This window comes from Triplophysa dalaica, chromosome 7 (assembly GCF_015846415.1).
Source record: "Triplophysa dalaica isolate WHDGS20190420 chromosome 7, ASM1584641v1, whole genome shotgun sequence".
NCBI lineage: Eukaryota > Metazoa > Chordata > Actinopteri > Cypriniformes > Nemacheilidae > Triplophysa > Triplophysa dalaica.
In genome coordinates this window covers 20,927,745-20,950,231 of record NC_079548.1, presented here as the reverse complement: position 1 = coordinate 20,950,231, position 22,487 = coordinate 20,927,745, and the positions used below count along the sequence as shown (strand labels likewise).

Genomic DNA, 22,487 nt, shown 5'->3' with positions numbered 1-22,487 from the left:
AGTTCTGTCAGAAAAACATTAGAAATGCTGTAAACAAATTGCTGCCTTCATGTTTTATGTGTACATGTCATTTATACAGACTAAAATCATGTCTATGAAACTTTTCAGTTATTTTGATGAATTAATGCTAATGTAAAAATATTTGTCATATATGTTAGCAGTTTATATTATATAGGCTAAATATTACACTGTTGAAAATATATTAAAAAAATACATAATCAAGATTTTTAGAAAATGAGTTTTAATTTGTTTCTTCATTTATTATATAAAACAAAGGCTTAGGATGTGACAATAGAAAAAACAACATACACGATTCCTGAAATAAACAACTGGACATTTTATATATTGTACAGATGACTCGTTTTGAAATGAATCAGGTTACAAAAATGTAAACAAAGTATTTTATAAAACAGCCAATGACAAGAGCTGGTTAATAGAACACCTTTCCTCCAATCAGATGGCGGCGTGGCGTCTCTAATGGCTACGTCATACAGGATCAACAGCATCAGACGCGCAGTGAAAGATGTTTCAGAGAATGTTATCAAAAGTCAGCGTCTCTTGCCTTTGGGAGATAGTTTGTTGTATATTTCTCACTATGAATCCCGCATACAAACTGCTTACAGCCGGAATAAGGATTTAGGAGTCTATCGGAGAGGATTTACTACAGCAACAGCTTCTTTCATCGGAGCCTTGACCGAGGAATCGTCGGGACGGGACACCTCGACTGAAAGCAGGTTTTCTTCAGTTTTTTCTTGTCCTTTGTGTTTTCTACACTTTGAACCTGAACTTTTCTGGCTGTGTTTGTCGTGTAGCGTCGTCGTTAATCTCTGCATATTTGCATGTCAGAAAACCGTCGTGTAGTTGTATTAGTCCGTGATTTTGTCCTGAGCGGTGAAGCTGCTCACTGTTCTTGGCAAAAATCCTCCAGTTTCTGCACGAGCTGTATGACCTGCACGTTTTCTTTCTCATCGACATTGGGTCCAGCTTTACTGACTTTAGGAGGAATCACGGGCTACGCAACGTTAAGAACCAAAAGCTCAAAATGTCCGTACAATTTAGGACTATATTTAACCAATTTATATATCACGGAGGGCCAAATTACTCAAAATGAAATGATGAAGTCAATGTTGAAATATTTATATAGGCTAAATTGTTAAATAATACAATTGGTATTAAACATGAAACTTGTTCAATTAGTTATTTAATATTTGGGGCCTAAATGTAAAAAAATCTGCCTGTTTGATACTTGTAAGAATGTTGGTTTTTGCGATTGAACAAAAACAATGATTTGATCTTCTTAACCTCTAATGTGAGGCCGGCTGAGTTCAGGTGATGAGCGTAAGGGAACATAAAGGCAAGAAAAACTTGCACGAAACCTTTTGCTTTCAACACCTACTAAGTGGTGTCAGCGGCCACCTGAAGAACAACTGGATTCAGGGAATAGATCATCATCATCAGCAACTCATCTCATCTCATCATCAACTCATCTCATCACATCACATCACATCATCATCTCATCATCATCTCATCACATCACATCTCATCTCATCTCATCTCATCATCATCAGCAACTCATCTCATCTCATCATCAGCAACTCATCTCATCTCATCTCATCTCATCATCAGCTCATCACATCTCATCTCATCTCATCTCATCATCAGCTCATCTCATCTCATCATCAGCTCATCTCATCACATCTCATCTCATCTCATCATCAGCTCATCACATCTCATCTCATCTCATCACATCATCAGCTCATCTCACCTCATCTCATCTCATCTCATCATCAGCTCATCTCATCTCATCATCAGCTCATCACATCTCATCTCATCTCATCACATCATCAACTCATCTCATCTCATCTCATCTCATCTCATCATCACATCTCATCTCATCTCATCTCATCTCATCTCATCTCATCTCATCTCATCTCATCTCATCTCATCTCATCTCATCTCATCTCATCTCATCTCATCATCTCATCTCATCTCATCTCATCTCATCTCATATCATATCATATCATATCATATCATATCATATCATATCATATCATCATCATATCCCCATCCCCTCAACCTCATCCCCTCAACCTCATCTCATCTCATCAGTTCGCTTGCTGACTTTCACTCAGAAAGGGAGGGTTAAGATTTGACACGGTTCATCACAGTTTCATCTTTTTATGCCTTGTCTCAACTTTGCGTTGAGCAGTTTGGCCGAACTGTTCTTGGCACACGAACTCCAGTAGTTGCATGTACCGTACTTTCCATGCAGATCTGCACTTCAGCTCTCAACAACAGTCGCCTGCTGATTTTAGCGCAAACATTGAGACACAACTGTCACTGAATACTGCTCTATATCATAGTGTACAATTATTCAAATTGTGATGATTTGCCAACCAAATCTGCATAAAGACTTTAACGAAAGCAGAGTGACAGTAAAAGTTTATGAAAGGAAACAGTGTGATGAAACCTGATGAGCTGTGTCCAATCTAAACCTCTTCTTTCTGGTGGTACATCAACATCATTCAAGTGGAAGATTTGCTATAAGGTGCAATACACCTTTAGCACTCCAGGAGTCACTTGTGATATGCCAAGGCTCACCCAGTTGTGCTGTGCACAGCCTCCTTCAAGTAAAGCAGCAAGCTGGCCTCCCTTCCAAATCACAACCCAAAGAGGGCAGTGCTGATTTGGCAATCCACAAATATTGATGATCTCAGACGTATCAGCTGTGGATTGCCAAATCAGCACTGCCCTCTTTGGGTTGTGATTTGGAAGGGAGGCCAGCTCACTCCCTAACCAACAGAGACGCTCTAGCGACAGACGCTAGAGACTGCAGCTTTTAGCCTCCTTGTTGCCCATTTTCTCTTACAGTTTGCAGGAGGATATGTTGAGTTTACTCTTGCCATAATCGCCAATGGCTTGCAGAGATTTATTCATATTTTTCATGGTAATTTAGTTATATTTTTGGCTATTTTAAAATCTGCATGTGCAGATTAAACGCAAATACTCAAATCTTGAAGCAGCATAATACATTTAACACAGCCTAACTGCGCAGCATTTGCGCATATACGACTTACTGTACTTGAATATACCTGTCACTAACTATGCATGTGTCTGGGGGGTTTTAAACTTAAAACTATGCGAAGGACCCCCAAATTAGATGAACTTTTTTGTAAGGGGCCCCTTCTGAAATACATATACATCTATTTTTATTGTGTAAAGAAACATTTAAATGTGATATTATGATGACAACATGTTGGTTCCATTTACATATAGTCATTTAGCAGACGCTTTTATCCAAAGCGACTTACAGAGAGTTCAGGGAGCAATAAGCGATGTCACACAGGAGCAGTAATACAACAGGTGATAATACAAAGTAACTTGTTTCAACAAACGCTAGATTCACTACCTGTTGAGAGAATGACAGAGGGTTAGTTATTTTATGTTATATTTTTTTCATTTGTCTGTCGAGTATTCACAGAAGAGATGGGTCTTAAGTAGAGATGCACCGATTGCAATTTTCTTTGCCGATTATTATAAGTGAAACCTGCAGATTCCGATACACATTTTTTTTATATATTTTTATTATCATTACATAAATTATTGAACATTTCAATTTCCCTAAATACAGTTCTCCAACCTGCAATAAATTACAGAATCTAATCTTGCCCAAATATATTCCTCTTAAATTAAAGAACTCTGTGACTGAAAATAAGTATAAATATTAAAATATAACTAAACTTAATCATTTTTGTATTCTCACAAAAGTCTAAGATAGCAATAAAATATTTCAACTTTATTCTTGTCTGTTTCTGTTGCTTTATTTTATTTTTCTGAAATGTAAAATAACTTCAACTGCCACTTCAATAAAAAGTAAAAAATCATAAAAAGATATGATGTACTCAAGAAAAATAGTTTGTAGTTTTGCGAGCATAAGTCAGCTTCAGCTCTCTCAAGGAGTACGGAGGGCCGACCTGCCTTAACACAAAATACTGTAGTATTTAAGCTAACAGACTCAACTAACTACGTCATTACTTGGGTAAATCAAGCTCACATGATTGGTTATCAATAGATAAACAAGAACACAAAGCTCTCAAACACTTCTGGAGTCATGAGACAGGACATATAGTCTTATAAATGATCAAAGATGACTGGCATGTATATAAAAGGAATTAAAACATAAACGTTACGACTGTCTCGTGATTTTCCACTCTTTCTCACTTTCGTGAAACAATACAATCACACACACAAGTGGTAGAGTGTGTATTTCCTCAAGGGTAGAGTGTGAGCTAACAGAATATGTTTTTCGAACATGATGATAAAAAGTCCCTTTTCACAGTCACACTGACCTAGCAGGAAGAGAGAGACTTTAACAATGAATTATTTTCTACATTCTGTATCAGAAATGGTTTGTGTTAATCATGCTTAAATCATCAAGATAATATGAGATAATGCTGAATAATGATTGATTAATATTTGTCAAAACCACATACAAGTATTTATATATTGAAGGAGAAGCCACAGCACCAGTCCCTTCAAGTACAACATTGGTATGGTTGAAGTTTTCTAAAACGTTTTTAATCTGATATTTTATTTGTTTAACAGAAATTGTTAAATAGTTGTATTAAAACTATAAAAAAAGTATGTACTAATTGACATTAACGGCATTCATAACATAATAAACGTCATTTGGTGTCATCTGTCAATGATATAAATTATTAAATAAAAATGTCTGTAAAATAACACCACCATTTCTCTTTATTTTATGCAAAACATTTTACAGCTTATAAAAGTGGTGTGAAAAGATAGAAGTCAAACACACACACTGGGTTTACAGCATTTTACCTTAAATACATATTACATGGAGCAATGAGTTTAATGTAACATTGATGCATTTTAAAAGCTTTCATGAATGTAGATCAAAATGAAATGTTTTTAAATGGATGTTGTATATAAAGGCCAGAAAGCATTTGACCAATACAGCTTGGAGAATATTTTTCTGTGGAGAAAGCTTGTGATGATCAGGAGTTGTCATGCAGTCAGAGAAAACTGCATCTCAACATCAACTCCTGATGGACCAGTGTGAAGGTTTGTTTGAGAAAACCACAGAGACAAACCGCTGTTTCAGCTTTAACCAGGACGCTTTAGAGAGAGGAAAGTTGGAAACGTGCAGCCAAGGTCTGTTTTTAACATTGTTTTATATCCATTATTTCAAAGACATGCATTTTTTTTGTGAAATCTAGTCAATGCTCGGACGTGACATTTAAAGCTTGATGTCGGCTAGTCGAGGGTCATGTGATTTTGACAATGTGCCTTTAAGAAGACACACGCTTCAGCGGCATTCTGTCACACTATTGGTAATACTAGGCCAATATGAATCCTGTCTTTATTCCACACGCATTCTGTGTCCTGTTTTCGTCCGCAACATTCAAGATGTGTTGACACACACGTGAACACTTACGGTTCATTATAATAAATATCAAAAATATAAAACGTGTGCATTATAGCTGACACACTCATGAACACCGTACAGTTAGTTTTGTGGCTATAATTCATTCCCAATGAATGCTTTTGAGCTTTAAAATGGTACATTTGTGTTTGAGTCCACACAGTAGTGAAACACAGCAATATTTGCCTAAGATTTCATGGTTTATTATTATAATAAATATAAATTATCTAAAAGTTGTGCTATATTGCTGACACACACATGCACTCTGTGGTTTCGTTTAATCCCTTTAAATGCTCTTGATTTAATGTGTATGTAACTTTAGAGATGTTCCCTAAATTCAAGACTATCCAACTTTATGCCAGTTAACAACAAGATGATCCAAAGGTCTTTGCATTAAACATAAAGCAATTTATGGCATTATGAAAGAAATAAGGCCAACTATTTATATAAGTTCACTGTTGTTAAAATAACAAACTATTTTATTTGCTATTGGTTTGTATTAGATGGATCGTTTATTTAACATTTTCGTTTGTCATTCTTTATATTTTGTATTATCTTAAGTTGTTGATGAACAATTCTCCACATTCTTATCAAAATCTTATAATATTTAAATATATTGTATGTATACAATTAATTTTATTATTTTCCATGTTATTTTTTTATATTTTTTATATCAATTTGTTAAATGTTCGTTTTCTTGTTTTGATGGTTGTTTTGATTAATAAAAATAATTCTTTAGCCATAGTTTTGTTTTCAATTAGAGGAAAAATGTTGGTAACAGAGAGTTCAGTTCTTCAGTAACCAGTCCACGTGAATGGGGGTCTGTTCATAACGTTCTTTAAAATATCCTCTTTTGTGTTCTGCAGAAGAAAGAAAGCCACACATGTTTGATATGACAAGAGGGTGAATAAGTGATGACAGAATTCTCATTTTGAAGATGAACTTCTTTAAGAGTGCATGTCCTGCTATATAAAAGTGTACTATTTGAAATGTCCAGCAGGTGTCACCAATTGCATTGCAGTGCAGGATTAATTGAAAGTATGATGCTCACTTTCAGCTATTACTCATTATTTCCGACATCAGTCATTTTGCAGTTATTATTACTCCAAGAATTATTGAATGAAAGACTCTGGCTGCCATCTTCTGTCGCTGGTGTTTTGCAGGATCACAAATCACATGCTAACATGAAGTACAGATCTGCAGCAAAATATTGTTTTTGGAATACACAAACAAACAGTTTTAACAAAATTGTATTACATTTAAGCATTGGGCAGATGATTTTATCCAAAGCAACTAACATTGCTTTATACTATAAATTCATTATAGATATGTGCTATCTCTGGGCTCAAACACATGACTTTGGCATTTCTAGCACCATGTTCTTACCACTGAGCTGCAGGAAAGCTCTGAATACTGATGTAGAAATTCTGCAAAATATTCAACTTCAACTACATCTTTATCCAACTAAGTACTTTTGTCACTGGCTCAATTTATTTTAAGTCTAATTTATGTGAAAAGTAGCATAATTTATATTCATATTTGATTGTATGTTAATTTCACCAAATTAGATTAAAACTACTCAACAGTTATTGATTCTTTGCAGGGGTCTACCATAAGTTAAGTTTGGGTCACATATCGTTTGTTAATGTTGTTGTCTATTACTGTACTTCAATATCAATTGCATACCTTTGCATAAAATGAATGTGAATAAAAACAACTGTTAAAGCCATATATAACATTTTATTAAATGTAATACATGAATAGATTATTGACCTGATAAATATACCAACAAATTCAATTCATTTTTCTTATCTAAGAATAAATCTTCGATCTACATCCACACAAGACTTAAGACCCACCCTCTTTCCTATATAAGAGCAGTTATACACAATATCAATAATGTTCACAATATTCAATATGATCGCCATTTTCTTATGCATGTGAAACATTTCAGATTTAAATATTTGGTTCTGAATTAAACATGATTTATAATAAACACAACATTGAACTTTGTATGGTGCAATCATTTCTTCTTACAATGCTTTATTTATTTACTAAAGATCATTTTACAAGATGAAAACAACAATGGTCACTTATTGTCACAGATTTTAACACTACACAATGATTCGAACAAGATACAACCAACAGAACATTTACAACTTCATCAAATTGTTAAATGAACATATTTAAGCTTAAATAATATGTGAATTAATAAAATGTTAGTGCCTCGGGACCAGTGTTGCTTAAAGTTTGTAAAATGGTCTAGCCTGCTGGAGTTGCTGTAACACATGACAGGTAATGTGTAAAGGACTGAAGCACCTCTGAGGTTTTCAGACTCTTTTATAGCAGAGATGATGTGAAGCACCGCCCTGTGAAGTCTGACGGGACAGTGAGCTTTATGTGTATGTGTTCTGTGTATCACCAGCGGGACCCTGAGCATCTCCCTCACCTCCTCTCTCTCCTTCAGGCTAAATCTCTCCACGTCTGCTGAAGAATAAGGAGTCTCTCTGGGACTGACACTGTTAATAAATTGTGTTTCTCTTATTTAGCCCTGGGGACTTCAAACAGCTAAAGGTGGATAATTGACACTTGATTTTAAAATGTGTAAATGACAAAGTCTGAACTGTAAGAGTTCTACACGAGAACCCAAATTCACATTGGTTTTCTTTTTTAAACGTAAAGGAATAGTTGGGATAGGAAAACCTGTATCACTCTCTTTCTACTGCAGAACACAAAAGAAGATATTGTGAACAATGTTGGTAACAAAACAACCCTCCATTGACCTCCAAGAACACAACACCACTGAGACATTTCTCAAAATATCTTCTGTTGTGTTTCACTGAAAAAAGAATCATATTCAGATTTTCGGGGGCGAACTATACTTTTAAAATTTTTCCCAACAGGCCTTAACATTACCTTTTATTCATCTTACCTAACATAACACTATATCTAAAAAATCCTCCTTCTGTGTCACTTGCATGGTATGTATTGTTCTGTCTTTGATAAAACTTTCCTTTTCAGCTGAGGTCAGGGCTATGATTCATGGGACTGGGACAAAATGATAAAGGTTGGGCCGGATAAACATAAAGGTAACGTTTAATAATAAGTATGAGATCTACTCAACAGTGATGTGCAATTCAGTGTCTGAAACCTCAGAACATCTGGATTAAGTATATGTAACAAATATTGCTTTGAAAATGAATTTATTAAATAGCTTATCTTTTTCATTTCAACAATTTCTCATCTCAAGGACATTTTTTCCAAATGTCCGTAACACATGGTGGCGCCACAACCCATCTCCGCATGAACATCCCAGTATAGACAAGAGGGATAGACTTCTAATCAATACAATTCCTCAAAGGCATACCTGTAAAATATTTTAAAAACATCTAAAAATATATTATATTTTGTAATGAATGTATTGAAATTGTTCAATATTTATTATATAAATTTAGTGCAAACTGAAGGGCTATGCAAATGATGCATGATTGGTATTTTTTATACTGTATTTGATACATTGATATTATTTCACCATCATGCCTTTGATGGATTATCTTTCTTCTTGCAGCACAGCTTCTCTACGCAGGATTTGGGTAGGAACGGGATTTTCTCTAGTCGAGACAAGTAAGTCAGTGGCTGGATAGTGCTGCTGATGTTTACGAAGGCAAAGCCCACAGGCTGAACGTAACAGGAGAAGACCTTATGTGGATAAAAGTCCTCAAAGGGGAAGAGCGCAACTGGCGGCAGATAGTTAGAGATGATTATGAAAAGGATCGACAACACGATCTTAAACGCTTTCCTCTTCATAGGGTGCATCTCATCTTTTCCAGCCCCTCGAGAGCGTTTGAGGGCCAGTAGGATGGCCACATTACACACCACCATCCAGGTGAAAGAGAACAAGACCTCACCCGTGAAGACTTTTTCGAAATTGGGAATGCCGCCGATAGCTTTGGCTGAAGCGTAGGCAAAGGTGAGCATTAGGACCACGACGGTGAGGCCAACTCTGTATTTCGGGGACTTCAGTTGTCCGAAGGCAATGGGGAAAACAACAGCTATGAAACGATCTAGACAGATGCATGAGAGTAAGAGCGGACCGCTGGTGTCCTTCACGCCGAAGGTAAACTTCAGAGCCCTCCAACCAATTGCACTCCTCCAGTGGTAGAGATTGAGGAACGATATGATGGTCATGAAGCCGAAGTACGCATCCATGAAGGCCAGACAGCCCAGGAAGATGTCAGAAGTGGAAGGTTCATTCCGGGTGTTTATGAGGTGTGCGATGACCAGGATGTTGGCCGGTATTCCGATGATCATGTTGATGGATTGTAAAGCCAAGTCAAAAATGATACCGCTCACCATGTGCTCGCACCCATCAAACACACTGAAGGTGTGGGTGGCGTTGGTTGAGTTGGTCGTGAGGTTAGAGGAGGGCAGGCTGCTTCTTAGGGCGTAGTTAAATCTTGTGTCGTGAAGTAGTGGATGCTCCATAATGTCTGAGAGAAAACTGTGAATGCGATTCTAGAGGAGACAGTGAATATGACATACAGTGTGTTATTTTCGTAGTTGGTAATTTCCAAAAAGCCAAGCTCTTTAATTTTTTATTAATTTTTTAATTGCAATGAATGAAGCCTGTTAACTGTCACCCGTTCCGTATACGGGACACCTAAGTTTGCGTCAATATTGTGCAGGAAATTTCTAGTCAAATCATGACAAACTATATATCATTGGAAAGGTCTAAGACTCTAGAATACAGATTTCTTTGGTGTTTTTTTTTATAATTTATGTAGGGAGAGTAATTGATTCTTTTTAATAAGTGTGCTTCGGTTTTTCATTATCCTTTTGCGACCTGTATTTATTTATGTATTTTTTAATCAAAGAAAAACATAAAGGTTTTTTTATAATTTTTTTACAATAAACCTAACATCCTTTTGTGTGTGTTTATTTTCATTTTTTGTGCAATAATCAGCTACGAAGCCAACCCTAAGTCTGTGTTCCAAAGAATTAATGAGTTACCGCCATTTTAGTTCCAACATGTGTTTTCATGTGTAGGCTTAAAAAGGGCTCCAACAGTTAATAGGTTTTAAATTTAGATTAGGCGTAGATTGTTAGATTGTGTTCTGTCTTTTATGACAGTATGAGCTTGCTAAGATCTTGAATAAAAGTCAAGACAGTAAAGGACTGTTCAACATCAGCAGTCTGTTAGGTCGGACTGTACACACCAGAAAAATACAGTAAAATAACTTTTTTCACATTCAATTGAGTTTTTCTTGTTAATTTGCAGCCTTTTTCTGTAATTTGACAGTTTTTACTGTATTTCAAAAATATGTAATTTGCAAAAAAAATCTTTAAAAGCAGTAATATACATATATATATATATTTATATATATAAAACAGTACGATTCTGTAAAATTACAGTTTTTACATAATAAGTAAAAAACAGTTTGAATTAAGTTGTTACATTATAGCCTACACGAAAAACTGTACAAAATAACAGTTAGAGAGTAAAAGTACAGTTTTAACAGTCTACTTCATTCATCTCAGAACTGTAGTCAGGATTGACGATGTTGACTGGCCGATAAGTAGTGTCATCCTTAATGACACAAAACTGAAACCCAGATCCAAGCGATCCCTTTTGTTTTGTATGAAGTCTGAAGTCTGTATTTCATTCTACAGGGAGAACTTGAGTTCATTTTGATACCATAGCATGCAAAACAATAAATAAAAGTTTTTATCGCTGCATATAATATAGACAAGCTATAAACATGTTTAAAACGCAACTCTTTTTGGTTCATTATTAGCTCTCTGTAACATATAGTCAGCATATCTGGCAACCTAAAGTTCAGATGAGCTTCATGAACATCAAGGAGAAATCACTAGTTCTTGCCACGGTCTTAACTTTTTTTCTGCTATAGAGATTCAGGAAATTTTGAGATAGATCATACTTGGATTCACAAAAAAGGTCCTGGGCAGCCATTTTACAGACTGAGGTATAGTGCATCATCTCAGTTTTTCAAGAATACATAATTTACAAAAACAGGTGAGATCTCCCTCTGTGCATGTTTTCTTGTTACCCCATGTACCCACAGGAGTGCACCCACTGCACAAACACAGACCGCGCAAAACACACCTGTCAGGAGGGACTTCAATCTACATCCATATAAAACTTAAGCCCCGCCCCTTTTCCTTGGCACTGATATATAAAGGCAGCTCACTTGTAGTTCACCTTCGCTAATAGTTTTCACACTGTTCAACATGTAAATCGATTTGCAATGTAAATGTTCCATTGGATGATTGGAAGATCTAATTACAAATGATTATGAATTACAAAAATAAACGGGACCTTTGACACAGTAGGTGTTGTTCAATTATTTCTCATTGCAATGCTTAGTTTTATTGATTTTATTTACACAGCATATAAACATTTTAGTTCTTAAACAAATGTATTCAACGACATGACAGGTAATGTGTAAAAGACTGAAGCACCTCTGAGGTTTTCAGACTCTTTTATAGCAGAGATGATGTGAAGCACCGCCCTGTGAAGTCTGACGGGACAGTGAGCTTTATGTGTATGTGTTCTGTGTATCACCAGCGGGACCCTGAGCATCTCCCTCACCTCCTCTCTCTCCTTCAGGCTAAATCTCTCCACGTCTGCTGAAGAATAAGGAGTCTCTCTGGGACTGACACTGTTAATAAATTGTGTTTCTCTTATTTAGCCCTGGGGACTTCAAACCTGCTAAGGTGAACCATTGACACTTGATCTGACATATAGTGTCGGGAAAAGTTTGTTCTGCTACAAATAGACAGATGTTTTGTCGAGTACAAATTATACATCTATATAAGTGGTCACTTTTCAAGAGTCCGATGATGAGTACATTATTTTTCAAGTTATTTTTTATCTATTGCAAAAATTAATAAATTTTACATTCGACAAATAGTCTCCATTTATAATGTCAAAACAGTTTCACACGGTTCACCTGTAATTTCTATGATTTTTTTGTTACAATGTTGCAAGGTTTTATGGTTTAAATGCAATTTTAGAAGACTTAACATATTTTGTTAAGAGTTTATATTTCTTAGTCATAGTGACAAACTACTATCATTTGAAATCTTTAAAGTTGAAAAAATTCAACCCAAGAGTCTTTGGAAACAATTTCAGATAATTCAAATAAATTCAGTCCTAACTCACAGTACGCAGTAATGAAAGATTTATTTATTTACAATAGTACGACTTGCTCCAATCACCTAATATAATTACAACCTGATGTTTCATTAAGAATCTCTGATTACCATAGAAAACTATTTAAAAAGACATTCGGAAGTATGCAGGGCTACAAAAATTCATAATAGGATCATTTATGGTAGAACAGAAAAGATAAAGACAAACACTTCTTACCTGATGGTTTAAGTTGTGAAGATATGGAGTTTGATTGTGGAGTTGCCTTTATAACATCCTGAGACCTTGAGGAATTGGGAGGACCTTTTCAGGTGAGTTCTGGACTAGGTCCCTAATGGTGAATTATTTGTGTTCTACACTCTTCTGTCCTCACAGGATCCAAGCTGTGTTTCTTGGTTAAAGGTTTATGATGACTGTTGTTACAGAGGTGACTGATTAATGTCATTTGAATGAAAAAATGTCAATGCGAAAAGCAAAGTTAATGAAATAAATATGTATGGCTCACTTCTTACTACAGTTAAACTACATCACCAAGCTTGTCATGTAAAATTAAGCGTTTACAAGGGATGTGATTTTACACCATCAGCAAGATGGAGTATATAATAACAAGATGACGATCACTTCAGTCTTCACATAGATGAAGAATTAAGAAATTATCATTTTGCATGAACATTCTCCTCAAAACAATTTCATTTGCATGCGTTGACTATAGGCCACAAAACATTTGTTCAATTCTTTATATCTAAAGGAGTGTAATGTCTTTAATAACATACACAACATGATTTGATTAGTTTGATTCATTATTTTATTTTTATTAGATATTATGTTCATAAAATTTTGGATGTCATTAATTAATCCTACTGTAATTTTCCCCTTAACAGCCTGTTTATAAAAGTGTTTCAATAAACGCAAACCATAAAACTACCATCTGCAATACATTCTACATGCTCAACATGAAATGGATCATTATACAGCATACGTGTAGATGAGTCAGGATTTGCATCATATCAGCGAATAAGAATAAACAATAAATACAAATAAATAAATGAATTGACTCTCGGTTCTGGGATTAACTTGCATCTTGGGACTGGTTTTGATTGGTACCAGTGGCCAGAGGGCCCTCGTGTCAGTCTCTATTTGTCTTTGACTCTTTCATTGCAAACAGTGCACACAGGTGCAGCACTCCGCTGATAATGTGTGCTCCTTCATGACGGCTGCGTGTTTTCAGGTTGAAATTTGAAGGACTGAGGCGTTACGTTGCTTTTGATGGAACGTGTTCATGTTATACAGAATTAAATTACAATGCACAAAAAATATATTTTGTATATTAATCATAAATGTATCTCATGAAATGTTTATTTGGACTAGCAATAAATTATAACTTTTCCAAGAAGAACAGAATTACAACTTCTTGTTTTCCTGTTAGCTACCTACCTGGGACGTTATCCTTAAAAAGGTCTGTCACTTTACATTTTGCACATCTGATATGTATGTGTACTGTATATAAATGTTTAAATAAGTGTTTACGAACTGTAAATGTATATATACATACAAACATATACATGCAATTGAGAACCAGAGGTGTTGTATTCGAATACAACATTTCATGTTTTTGCTCTTGGCTTCTTCATTGACATATTCTCCTCAAACTTTAAGTTTTACTGCCTGGCATCATTGATCATTTCACTGAACTACTCCTTTCCTGTAGCTCAGTAGTTAGAGGGTGGCGCTAGCAACGCCACGGTCATTGGTTCGATCCCAGGGATTGCACATACTCAAATACAAATGTATAGTATCCTGAAACGTAAGTCGCTTTGAATAAAAGCGTTTGCCAAATGCATAAATGCAAATGGATGGATAATGAATAGTATAATGTAATGTATAGTATAATGCAATGTAAGTAGCTTTGGATAAAAGCGTATGTTATATACATTTATATCCTCATTTATTTCAGATTCTTGGTTGGTATTACCTTTGGATCCTCATTAAACTGTCAGTGTACAAGCAAAAGCTGTCTTTCCATGACAGATTATGGGATATTTTTAGATGTAATTATTCACGCATGTTTTGGCTACAACCCCTGCGCTGTTGCTTCTTTTTGTGGAACACAATAGGAGACATTTCACACTCTGCTCATATGATAACACACGTGTAAAACCCTTGGGCTTAGAGGTAAGAGAAATTAGGAAAAAATGAATCATGGGAGGACAATAATGAGTCTCTTTTTAAGACACACGCTAACACTTCATATCAAACTTCATAATAACTCTGGTCAGATCTAATAAAACAATTCCACATGACGTCTATCAGCTAAATGCTTCTGATACATGACAGTTTAAAAGAGTTCATCAGATCTGTGTTCTTTGTGCTGTCACCTGTCTTTACATCCATCCATTTCATTCGAGACACAAAGACCAATTAATAGAACAATTATGAGTCATATAATGTGACTGTAAACTTCACAAAACCCTTTTTATGTAATTCGTTACATTCAAATCTCAAATGACAATTTACGTAAGAATGTTTTTACGAATAATTCATATTTCATGAATGAATGGGTAATGCTGTTTTCTGTGACAGAGTTACAGTATAACAATAAGTCCTTGTCCAGTAAATATCATCGAGACAAAATGTAAAGTACATTTAATTTGAGTGAAATGCTTTATTCAAAGCTACATAAAGGCTTTGTCTGCGGTTGAGTAGAACAGAAACATAAAAAAACACATGGCATATGTTTTAAAATCACCACACATTGTTTAAAAATTCATTTGCGTCAGAACAAGTCTGCGATTGCAGGTTATTTAGCCATTATGCGGGAGAGAACAGAAGCTAGCCAAGAAGCAGACAGAAGGGAGCAGACGTGATGAATTTTAATTCAGATTTTTAAAGTTGAATAATTATTGTATAAACTGTATAATACTTGTTTTACATAAATGTGTGGTAAAAACTTAAGCACATAACAACTAAACTATTTAAAAAACGATGAAAGACCATGGCAAAGGAAACTTTGAATCATAACCCCATTTTTGTCATCTCGAATATAATAACCTGGTCCTTCTGAAAGTTTTTCAGGAAATATTAAAAACACAGTACTTTATAAACAATACTATCATATACTAATATAAATCCTTTTTATTGGTTCAATATTTGCAGAACCCTGGAACAAACATAAAGGGTGACTAAGAATAATGATTCATGGCAATACAAGGTTTAAGAAGAACAGCATTAATGTACAGCCTGATCTCACAGGAACTCACAACCCTTTTATGAGGTGGCTAATTTATATGAATTTGTATAATGTGATCATACAAAAACGTCTTTTACACGTAGCATTAGAACAAAATGTGAAATATGTCTGATACAGATAACAACGAGTCAAACTGTAAGAAGGAGGTTCAGCATCTGACAAAAGTTGTTCACTCAATAATCTGTACTTAAAAACATCTCTAAAACCAAGGAATTTATAATTGACTTCAGAAGATCAAAGCGTACAGAGCACGCTGCCCTCTTGAGTAGAAGGCAAGGAGGTTGAAAAGGTAAAGAGTTTTAAGTTCCTTTGTGTGCATATCTCAGCCGACCTCACCTGGTCCGCACACATCTCCCATCAGGTGGGGAAGGCAGACTGCACTGAAACAGGCACACCTTTCGGTCATCAATAGAGAGCCTTCTGACCTACTGCATCATAGAGTGGTACAGCAGCTGCACAGAAAAAGAAGAAGACCTGCAGCAGGTGGTGAAGGTGGCAGAGCAAATCATCCGCACAACACTTCCTCCCCTCAAAGACATTTACACTGTCTGTCTCAGATAGAAAGCCAGCTGTATCATTATGGACGCACCCACACTGCATATCACCTGTTTTCCCGTCTGTCCTTTGGGAAAAGATACAAAACATTTAAGATGAGGACTAACAGTTCAAAGAGCCGTAAATTCTCCTATCCAATGTCTCAGGTCTTCAAGTGCAATAGTACACACACGCACACACACACACACACACACACATACACTAACACACATACACTTCTCTTCTATTGTCCAAGTGCAACTTGTTTGAAAAATGTGTTTTGGATTTATTCTGTGTTGTGAGAAAAGAGGCTATGAAGAATATAAAAGTGTCTTAATGATTTATGTATCTACACTGACAGAGAATGACTTATCCATCACATTCTCAGTGGGAATAATAACATAATAAACACATTAGTAGACACACGATGTGAGGGAATTAAGCATTTAGAAAATCACTGATTGCTCTGATTTCAGACATCCAGGATTACAGTTTTTTCCAACTGCTTACACACGTTTTCAAAACTATGTCACCTTTTCTCAAAACTCTACACACAATTCCCAAAACTGCACACACAAAATGCAAAATGCCTCATATCTCCTTCAAAATTTAACACTGCATTCAAAATTCCATAAACACATGTCAGGATGAAGCATTTGCAACAAATGGCAAATACTTCTTTCATAAAAGTGAATGTTTCGATATACCAAGTAAACACTGTTGTTCTAAATTTAAAGCTCTTTTGTCTTTCATGTGCTCATATCTACATTTCGATACAATGTTCTACAGTGAAAGTTATCTGCTGAGGGGAAACAAGTACACTGTAAACACAAATGCAATCTAGATACAGAACATATATATTAGGCCAAACATTACTGTTTATTACAGTAGCATTCAACAAAATCAAAGACATATATAAACCAAAAGTATGTTCTTCAGAATTGTGTGTGTGGGGTCCCGGGGGGCAGTCCAGAAATTGGTGGAGGTGCAGCCATCATTGTTGAGCTACGCTTCATCGCTTCTTCGGGCTGGGGCTGGCCACAATACTTTGTCCACATCACTAGAAACATTTTCTCTTGCCAAACATCGAGGGAAGTATCTCTTAGCATGGCGTATCCAACCTTGGACAGAGGCAAACTCTGTGTCCCCACATGCGTCCTCCATTGCCTGGAGAAGCGCCATGCGGGCATAGGGTTGGCGATCATAGACTTTCCAGCGCCTGGCTGAGAAGAATTCCTCTATGGGATTTAGAAAAGGTGAATTTGGGGGTACGTACAAAACTACAAATTGCTGATGGGTGGTAAACCAGTTTTGGACCAGAACAGCACGGTGAAAACTAACATTGTCCCATGTAACCACAAATCTAGCATGCTCCTGATCTGGATCAGGGACAAGTATTGTGTACAAACTGTAGTACAGCATGATAACCAACCTCATTCATTCAAGGCAGTGCAATAAATGGATGGTTTAGAATTACAAATGTTTTTGCAATACTATGAAGTCATAGGTATTTACTGTACATTACTGTATAGCTAAAATAGTCATTAGATAGTTTCATACCTGTTCTCATTTCTGAAGGTTTGAATTATTGATGCCACTGTAAATCGACTCAAATTGGGCTGGAGTCTCATTCCAGCCTCTCTCATGCTCAAACCGTGGTTGATCACAAGATCAACAAGTGTTCCCCTAATCTTATCAGAGATGGCTCTCCTTCCTTCTCTTCTTTGCCCTCGTCCTCTTCTTCCTCTTCCTCCTCTTCCTCCTACTCCTCTTGCTCTCTGTCCATTGTTGGCATGCATTGTTCAAAACAGGTAATCTGACCTTTGATCTATTTATAGGCCAATACTACAGTAAAGCAGTGATTGGATAGTGATCAGTTAAGCAATCAGTTTCCACATGTGAGGAGAGTGTGTGTGACCTGGTGAATAAGTGTAGCATTTTGACTGGTTGTGTTTGGAAAAGGAAAGCAAGTCACTTCCTGTTAGATTTTTGTGTTTTAGGTAAATAATTGTGTGTAATGTTTTGAAAAAAGTGTTTTATGCAATGAACGCTGAGTCAAAGGCTGAGAAATAGCTTGTGGTTTTGGAGATTTTGTGTTTAGTTTTGCACTTTGGGTGAGAGGTTTAAAAAATCATGTGACATGAAAAGATTTTGTGTGTAAGCAGTTGGAAAAAACTGTAAGTGTTTAATATCTGATTTGAACACTATTAATCTTTTGATTTGATGACTTTCATCTGAAAACAAAACTAGCCATGTTATATACTGCAACTTGCAGAAAACAATGCTGTGTAGGGTATACAGTAGAATTTGTGAAATACACAACAATTTCCTTAATGATGCCACAATCTTTGCTATTTAATGATATATCCAAAAATATAATATTATGGTAAATGTGTTTACAACAGAAGACAAATGTTTGCTTTGAAATGTGTTTGCTTCATTTTGCCAGAGATGTGAGGCATTTTGCATTTTCTGTGTGAAATTCTTGGATTTGTGTGTAAAGTTTTGAAAAAAAAGAGGCAACGTTTTGAAAATGTGTGTAAGAAGTTGAAAGAACTGTAGTGTAATAAAATGCACAGTCATAACAGATATGTCTATGTCAGTTGACAGCTTATGTTCAGAGCGTTATTGTTTACATGACGTTGTCAGTGACAGAAAACAAAAGATTTTGGGAAAACAAACAGACACACATTAATTTATTTTAATGTTAATAATTTTAATGATTTAATTTTTTTAATATTCCTCAGCATTTGCCTCAACACTTTGCCTAAAATCCCCAAATCAATGTTGAATGTCTGTTTGTTGTGTCTTTTATTTGTAAATTTGGTGGCAATTCTACTTCCTTTTGTAGTTTTTACAGTTCCTTTTTTTTCCTAATTGTTTTTACCAGTCTTGTTATTTCTGGTTAATTTGTCAACGTAAATGCGAGACTACGTCTGAAATCACATACTTTTATAATATACAGCTATGTATGTAATATCTGAAACATCCTTTTAAGGCCGTGCTAGATCACATTTATCAGAGATGAAGACCTGTGTATTCAATTTGTTTCAGGTTTCCTAGAGGTGTTTAATTTGAACACTAAACCAATGTTTCTTTGATATTACAGTTGAATAAAGAATCTACACTGTAGAATAATTGTTTTATCATGGACATTCATTTGATTTTAAGATGCCACAGTTTGTGCTATAAAAATCATTTTATCTTTAAAAGTTAACTTTAGCCTACTGTTCATGATTATAACAATAACACCACTGAAATAAAAATGCTAAGCATCTAGGAAAAATGTACGATTATGTTTTGTCAGGTTTCTTGTGTAACTGCATCACTTCACGTGGCAGTGGATAATTTCCCAAGCTTCTTGGCTAAATATTGTGTGAGAGGACAGATGATTGATTGCATCAGAGTGACATCTTTGCGTGCTCCCATGACCAAGCCAGACTCAAGAGATGGAAGAAAAACAGCATGAAATGTGTGTACGTGTTTAGTTTGGCATGCACATCAGTCATCTCATCAGTCAGAAAGATGCCACGGCACGCATTGCTTAACTCTACCAATTGTATTGTATTATGTTTTTTTATGGTGGCTGCTCTGTAAATGTCCAAGTTGGCATGGATTAATGCTGTGCCCGATGTGGAAAAATCAGAGCTCTTCCACACAAGCTGCCAAGTTGGAAGTCTGTCTTTAAGAGGCATTCGATTAAACTCGTCCAGATAGGAAGTTGGAAATTTTCACTTGCACAGCATAAACTTTCTCCATTCCAGCAGCACCTGCAACTTTCAATACATTTCCCAGAATTCACTTCATTAATAAATTACCTTCGTCTATGAATCAGAACATGCTAAGCTCTGATCCAGTGCCTGAGACTGAAAATGACAGGAAATACACCATCACCAAAAAATGTCAGTTCTCGTTGTGACAAAAAAATAACATCTGAAAGAGGGGTGGTGAAGCATGAAAGACTTTGACTTGTATTGTATTTTGTGTGCTAACTCTTGGCCTAAAATGACCTCCCAGACCGGCACTGGTCGTGCCTCATAATTATTCATGAGGGTGCATGGCCTTTACCTATGAGAATACAATCTCATAATTACTCATGACAAGTCTGACCTTTCCCTAAGACAACCCCCTAAAATAATTTCATACCATGCTTAAACATGGTGATCACACATTTTTTCATAACTTCACCCAAAATGCAGAATGACCGGCCTTAAATCAATATGAAACAAGTTTGTGTGCAACAGATCTTCTCTGCTTTGCCAAACTGAAGCACCAGGAAGCTTTTGGATCGATGGACTGATACACGAATGCTATCTTTACTGTATGTTTGTGAACTGCACATCCTGATGTCATCCTCTTTGGGTGATAACTGAGCAAAGGTCTTATCCATCAGAAACCATAAGGGCTGTTTTCTCAATATGCATTCTTCAGCAATCTTGTGTCCTTGTGTTCTCACTCTGCGTCATCTGGTTCCAATACTCAAGAACACACGAACAGAGAACACGTTCTTGATGGATGCAGAAGTCATTGCGGCGGATCCATCTGAGCACGTTCTTCTGAGGTTGCCTCGCAAGACCGGTCTCCACAAGAACACAAGTCGGTTCTTTTGCCTTCCTATGAAAAGGGAAACGGCCAAGTTCTCTTCAGTTGGGAGAGGAAGGGAGGTTGTAACTGAATGGAGACATGCGAAAACACTAGTCTGTTTAGATGACACCATTTAACCTCTCAGATATAAAAAATGTAAACATGCTCTTATCATTAAACTGATTAAGTGCTTATCCAAGAAATTATTCAGATGTGAATGTAACAATCCATTGATTCATCAGAGAAAAATGTTTTAATAGCAAAATGTTGGCTAAAAAGGCATTTATCAATTTGTCTTTTTGTTTATATTAGTTTTACTGAATTTTTTTCAGCCTTTTATATATGAGTTTTTTTCTGTTGAGTTCCACCAATTGGGAGAAACCCTGCAAAGGAAAAGATGTCAAAAATAAAGTTTCTCATCTAATAGTACGCTAAGTACTTCTCAGACACAGCACTCTTTAACATCATATCCAACATCTTTCCACATAAACAATTTAATGCTTTTCAAATTTGGATAATGGATAAATTATGCTGTATAATTAGAACACATTAGCACATTAAAAATAAAATAACTGTCATGCTTCTGATGAACTTACATTAACTCATTATTACCTTAATAGCCTCACAATGCTTAAAAGAACAAAGTTCTTTTCTTTTGCAAAGTTTTTCTTTGCAAAGAAACTGCAAAAAAGGGGCAGATATGATAAATTAACCAAGTCCATTAACATTTAAAAAAGCAGTTTTGAGGCGGACAACAGAATTTAAACAAAAAAATATATGTTCTAGAACTATTGGTTTGACTATAAGCGCTTTTTCACCATCGCGCCGAACCGTTCCAAGCACAGTCTGAATTACAGTTATGTCTCCACGTAAGCCTGGTTCGACACGGCACGATGACTGTAGTGGAGTAGGCGGGGCAAGACCGTTGTTCGAGACCGGTGAGTAATTGTGATGGAGCACCAGCTGTGCGCACACCGGGCTGGAATCACGTAGGAGATCGGGAGCATATAAGAGAATGAGCGACCGGACCGTCGAAGAGAGAGCACCGGGCCCGAACATGTTTTACGTTTGTATTTATATTTATATCTGTTTTTATGTTATTTCGCCGGCGGTCGTCCGTGAGGGGCCACCGGCTGTTATTATTTATATTAAAACTTTATGTTAAATGTTTGCCGGTTCCCGTCTCCTTCCATATCTTGAATCTTTCTACAATGACAAACTGTTCACAGTTCGAAATTAGGTTAGACCACCGTGCCGAACCGCGCTAATGAATGCGCTCAGAGGCATCATACCTCAGTCTCTTGTGTTACCAAGGCATTGCTTGACTCATTTGTGTTTACATTCTAAAAATTTCCGTTATCATCACTGCGTTGAAAAATGAAACCATTTACTTACCGGCTGGAATGTATCAACACGGAGTCGTACGATTAAGCAACGTGAATGATTCGGCACGACGGTGGAAGAGCCATACTGTGTCACCATACTGACAAAGAATGTTTGGA

At 36.1% G+C, this 22,487-nt stretch overlaps 1 protein-coding gene and 2 long non-coding RNA genes across 3 annotated transcripts; 1 reads left to right on the top strand and 2 right to left on the bottom strand.

Moving 5' to 3' along the window:
* Positions 1-373: 373 nt before the first annotated feature.
* On the bottom strand, positions 374-1,807 carry LOC130425512 (uncharacterized). The gene is made up of 2 exons (XR_008907075.1): positions 1,766-1,807; positions 374-1,576 (listed from the first exon to the last, which is right to left on the bottom strand). It is a non-coding gene; the product is annotated as an uncharacterized LOC130425512 (long non-coding RNA).
* Positions 1,808-2,500: 693 nt separating this feature from the next.
* LOC130425510 (uncharacterized) lies at positions 2,501-3,799 on the top strand. Its single transcript, XR_008907074.1, has 2 exons — positions 2,501-2,630; positions 2,776-3,799. It is a non-coding gene; the product is annotated as an uncharacterized LOC130425510 (long non-coding RNA).
* Positions 3,800-8,983: 5,184 nt separating this feature from the next.
* Positions 8,984-9,934, bottom strand: LOC130425884 (G-protein coupled receptor 183-A-like). The gene has a single exon (XM_056752308.1). The coding sequence runs from the start codon at positions 9,932-9,934 to the stop codon at positions 8,984-8,986; it is 951 nt and encodes a 316-aa protein (XP_056608286.1).
* Between the last annotated feature and the right edge of the window lie 12,553 nt (positions 9,935-22,487).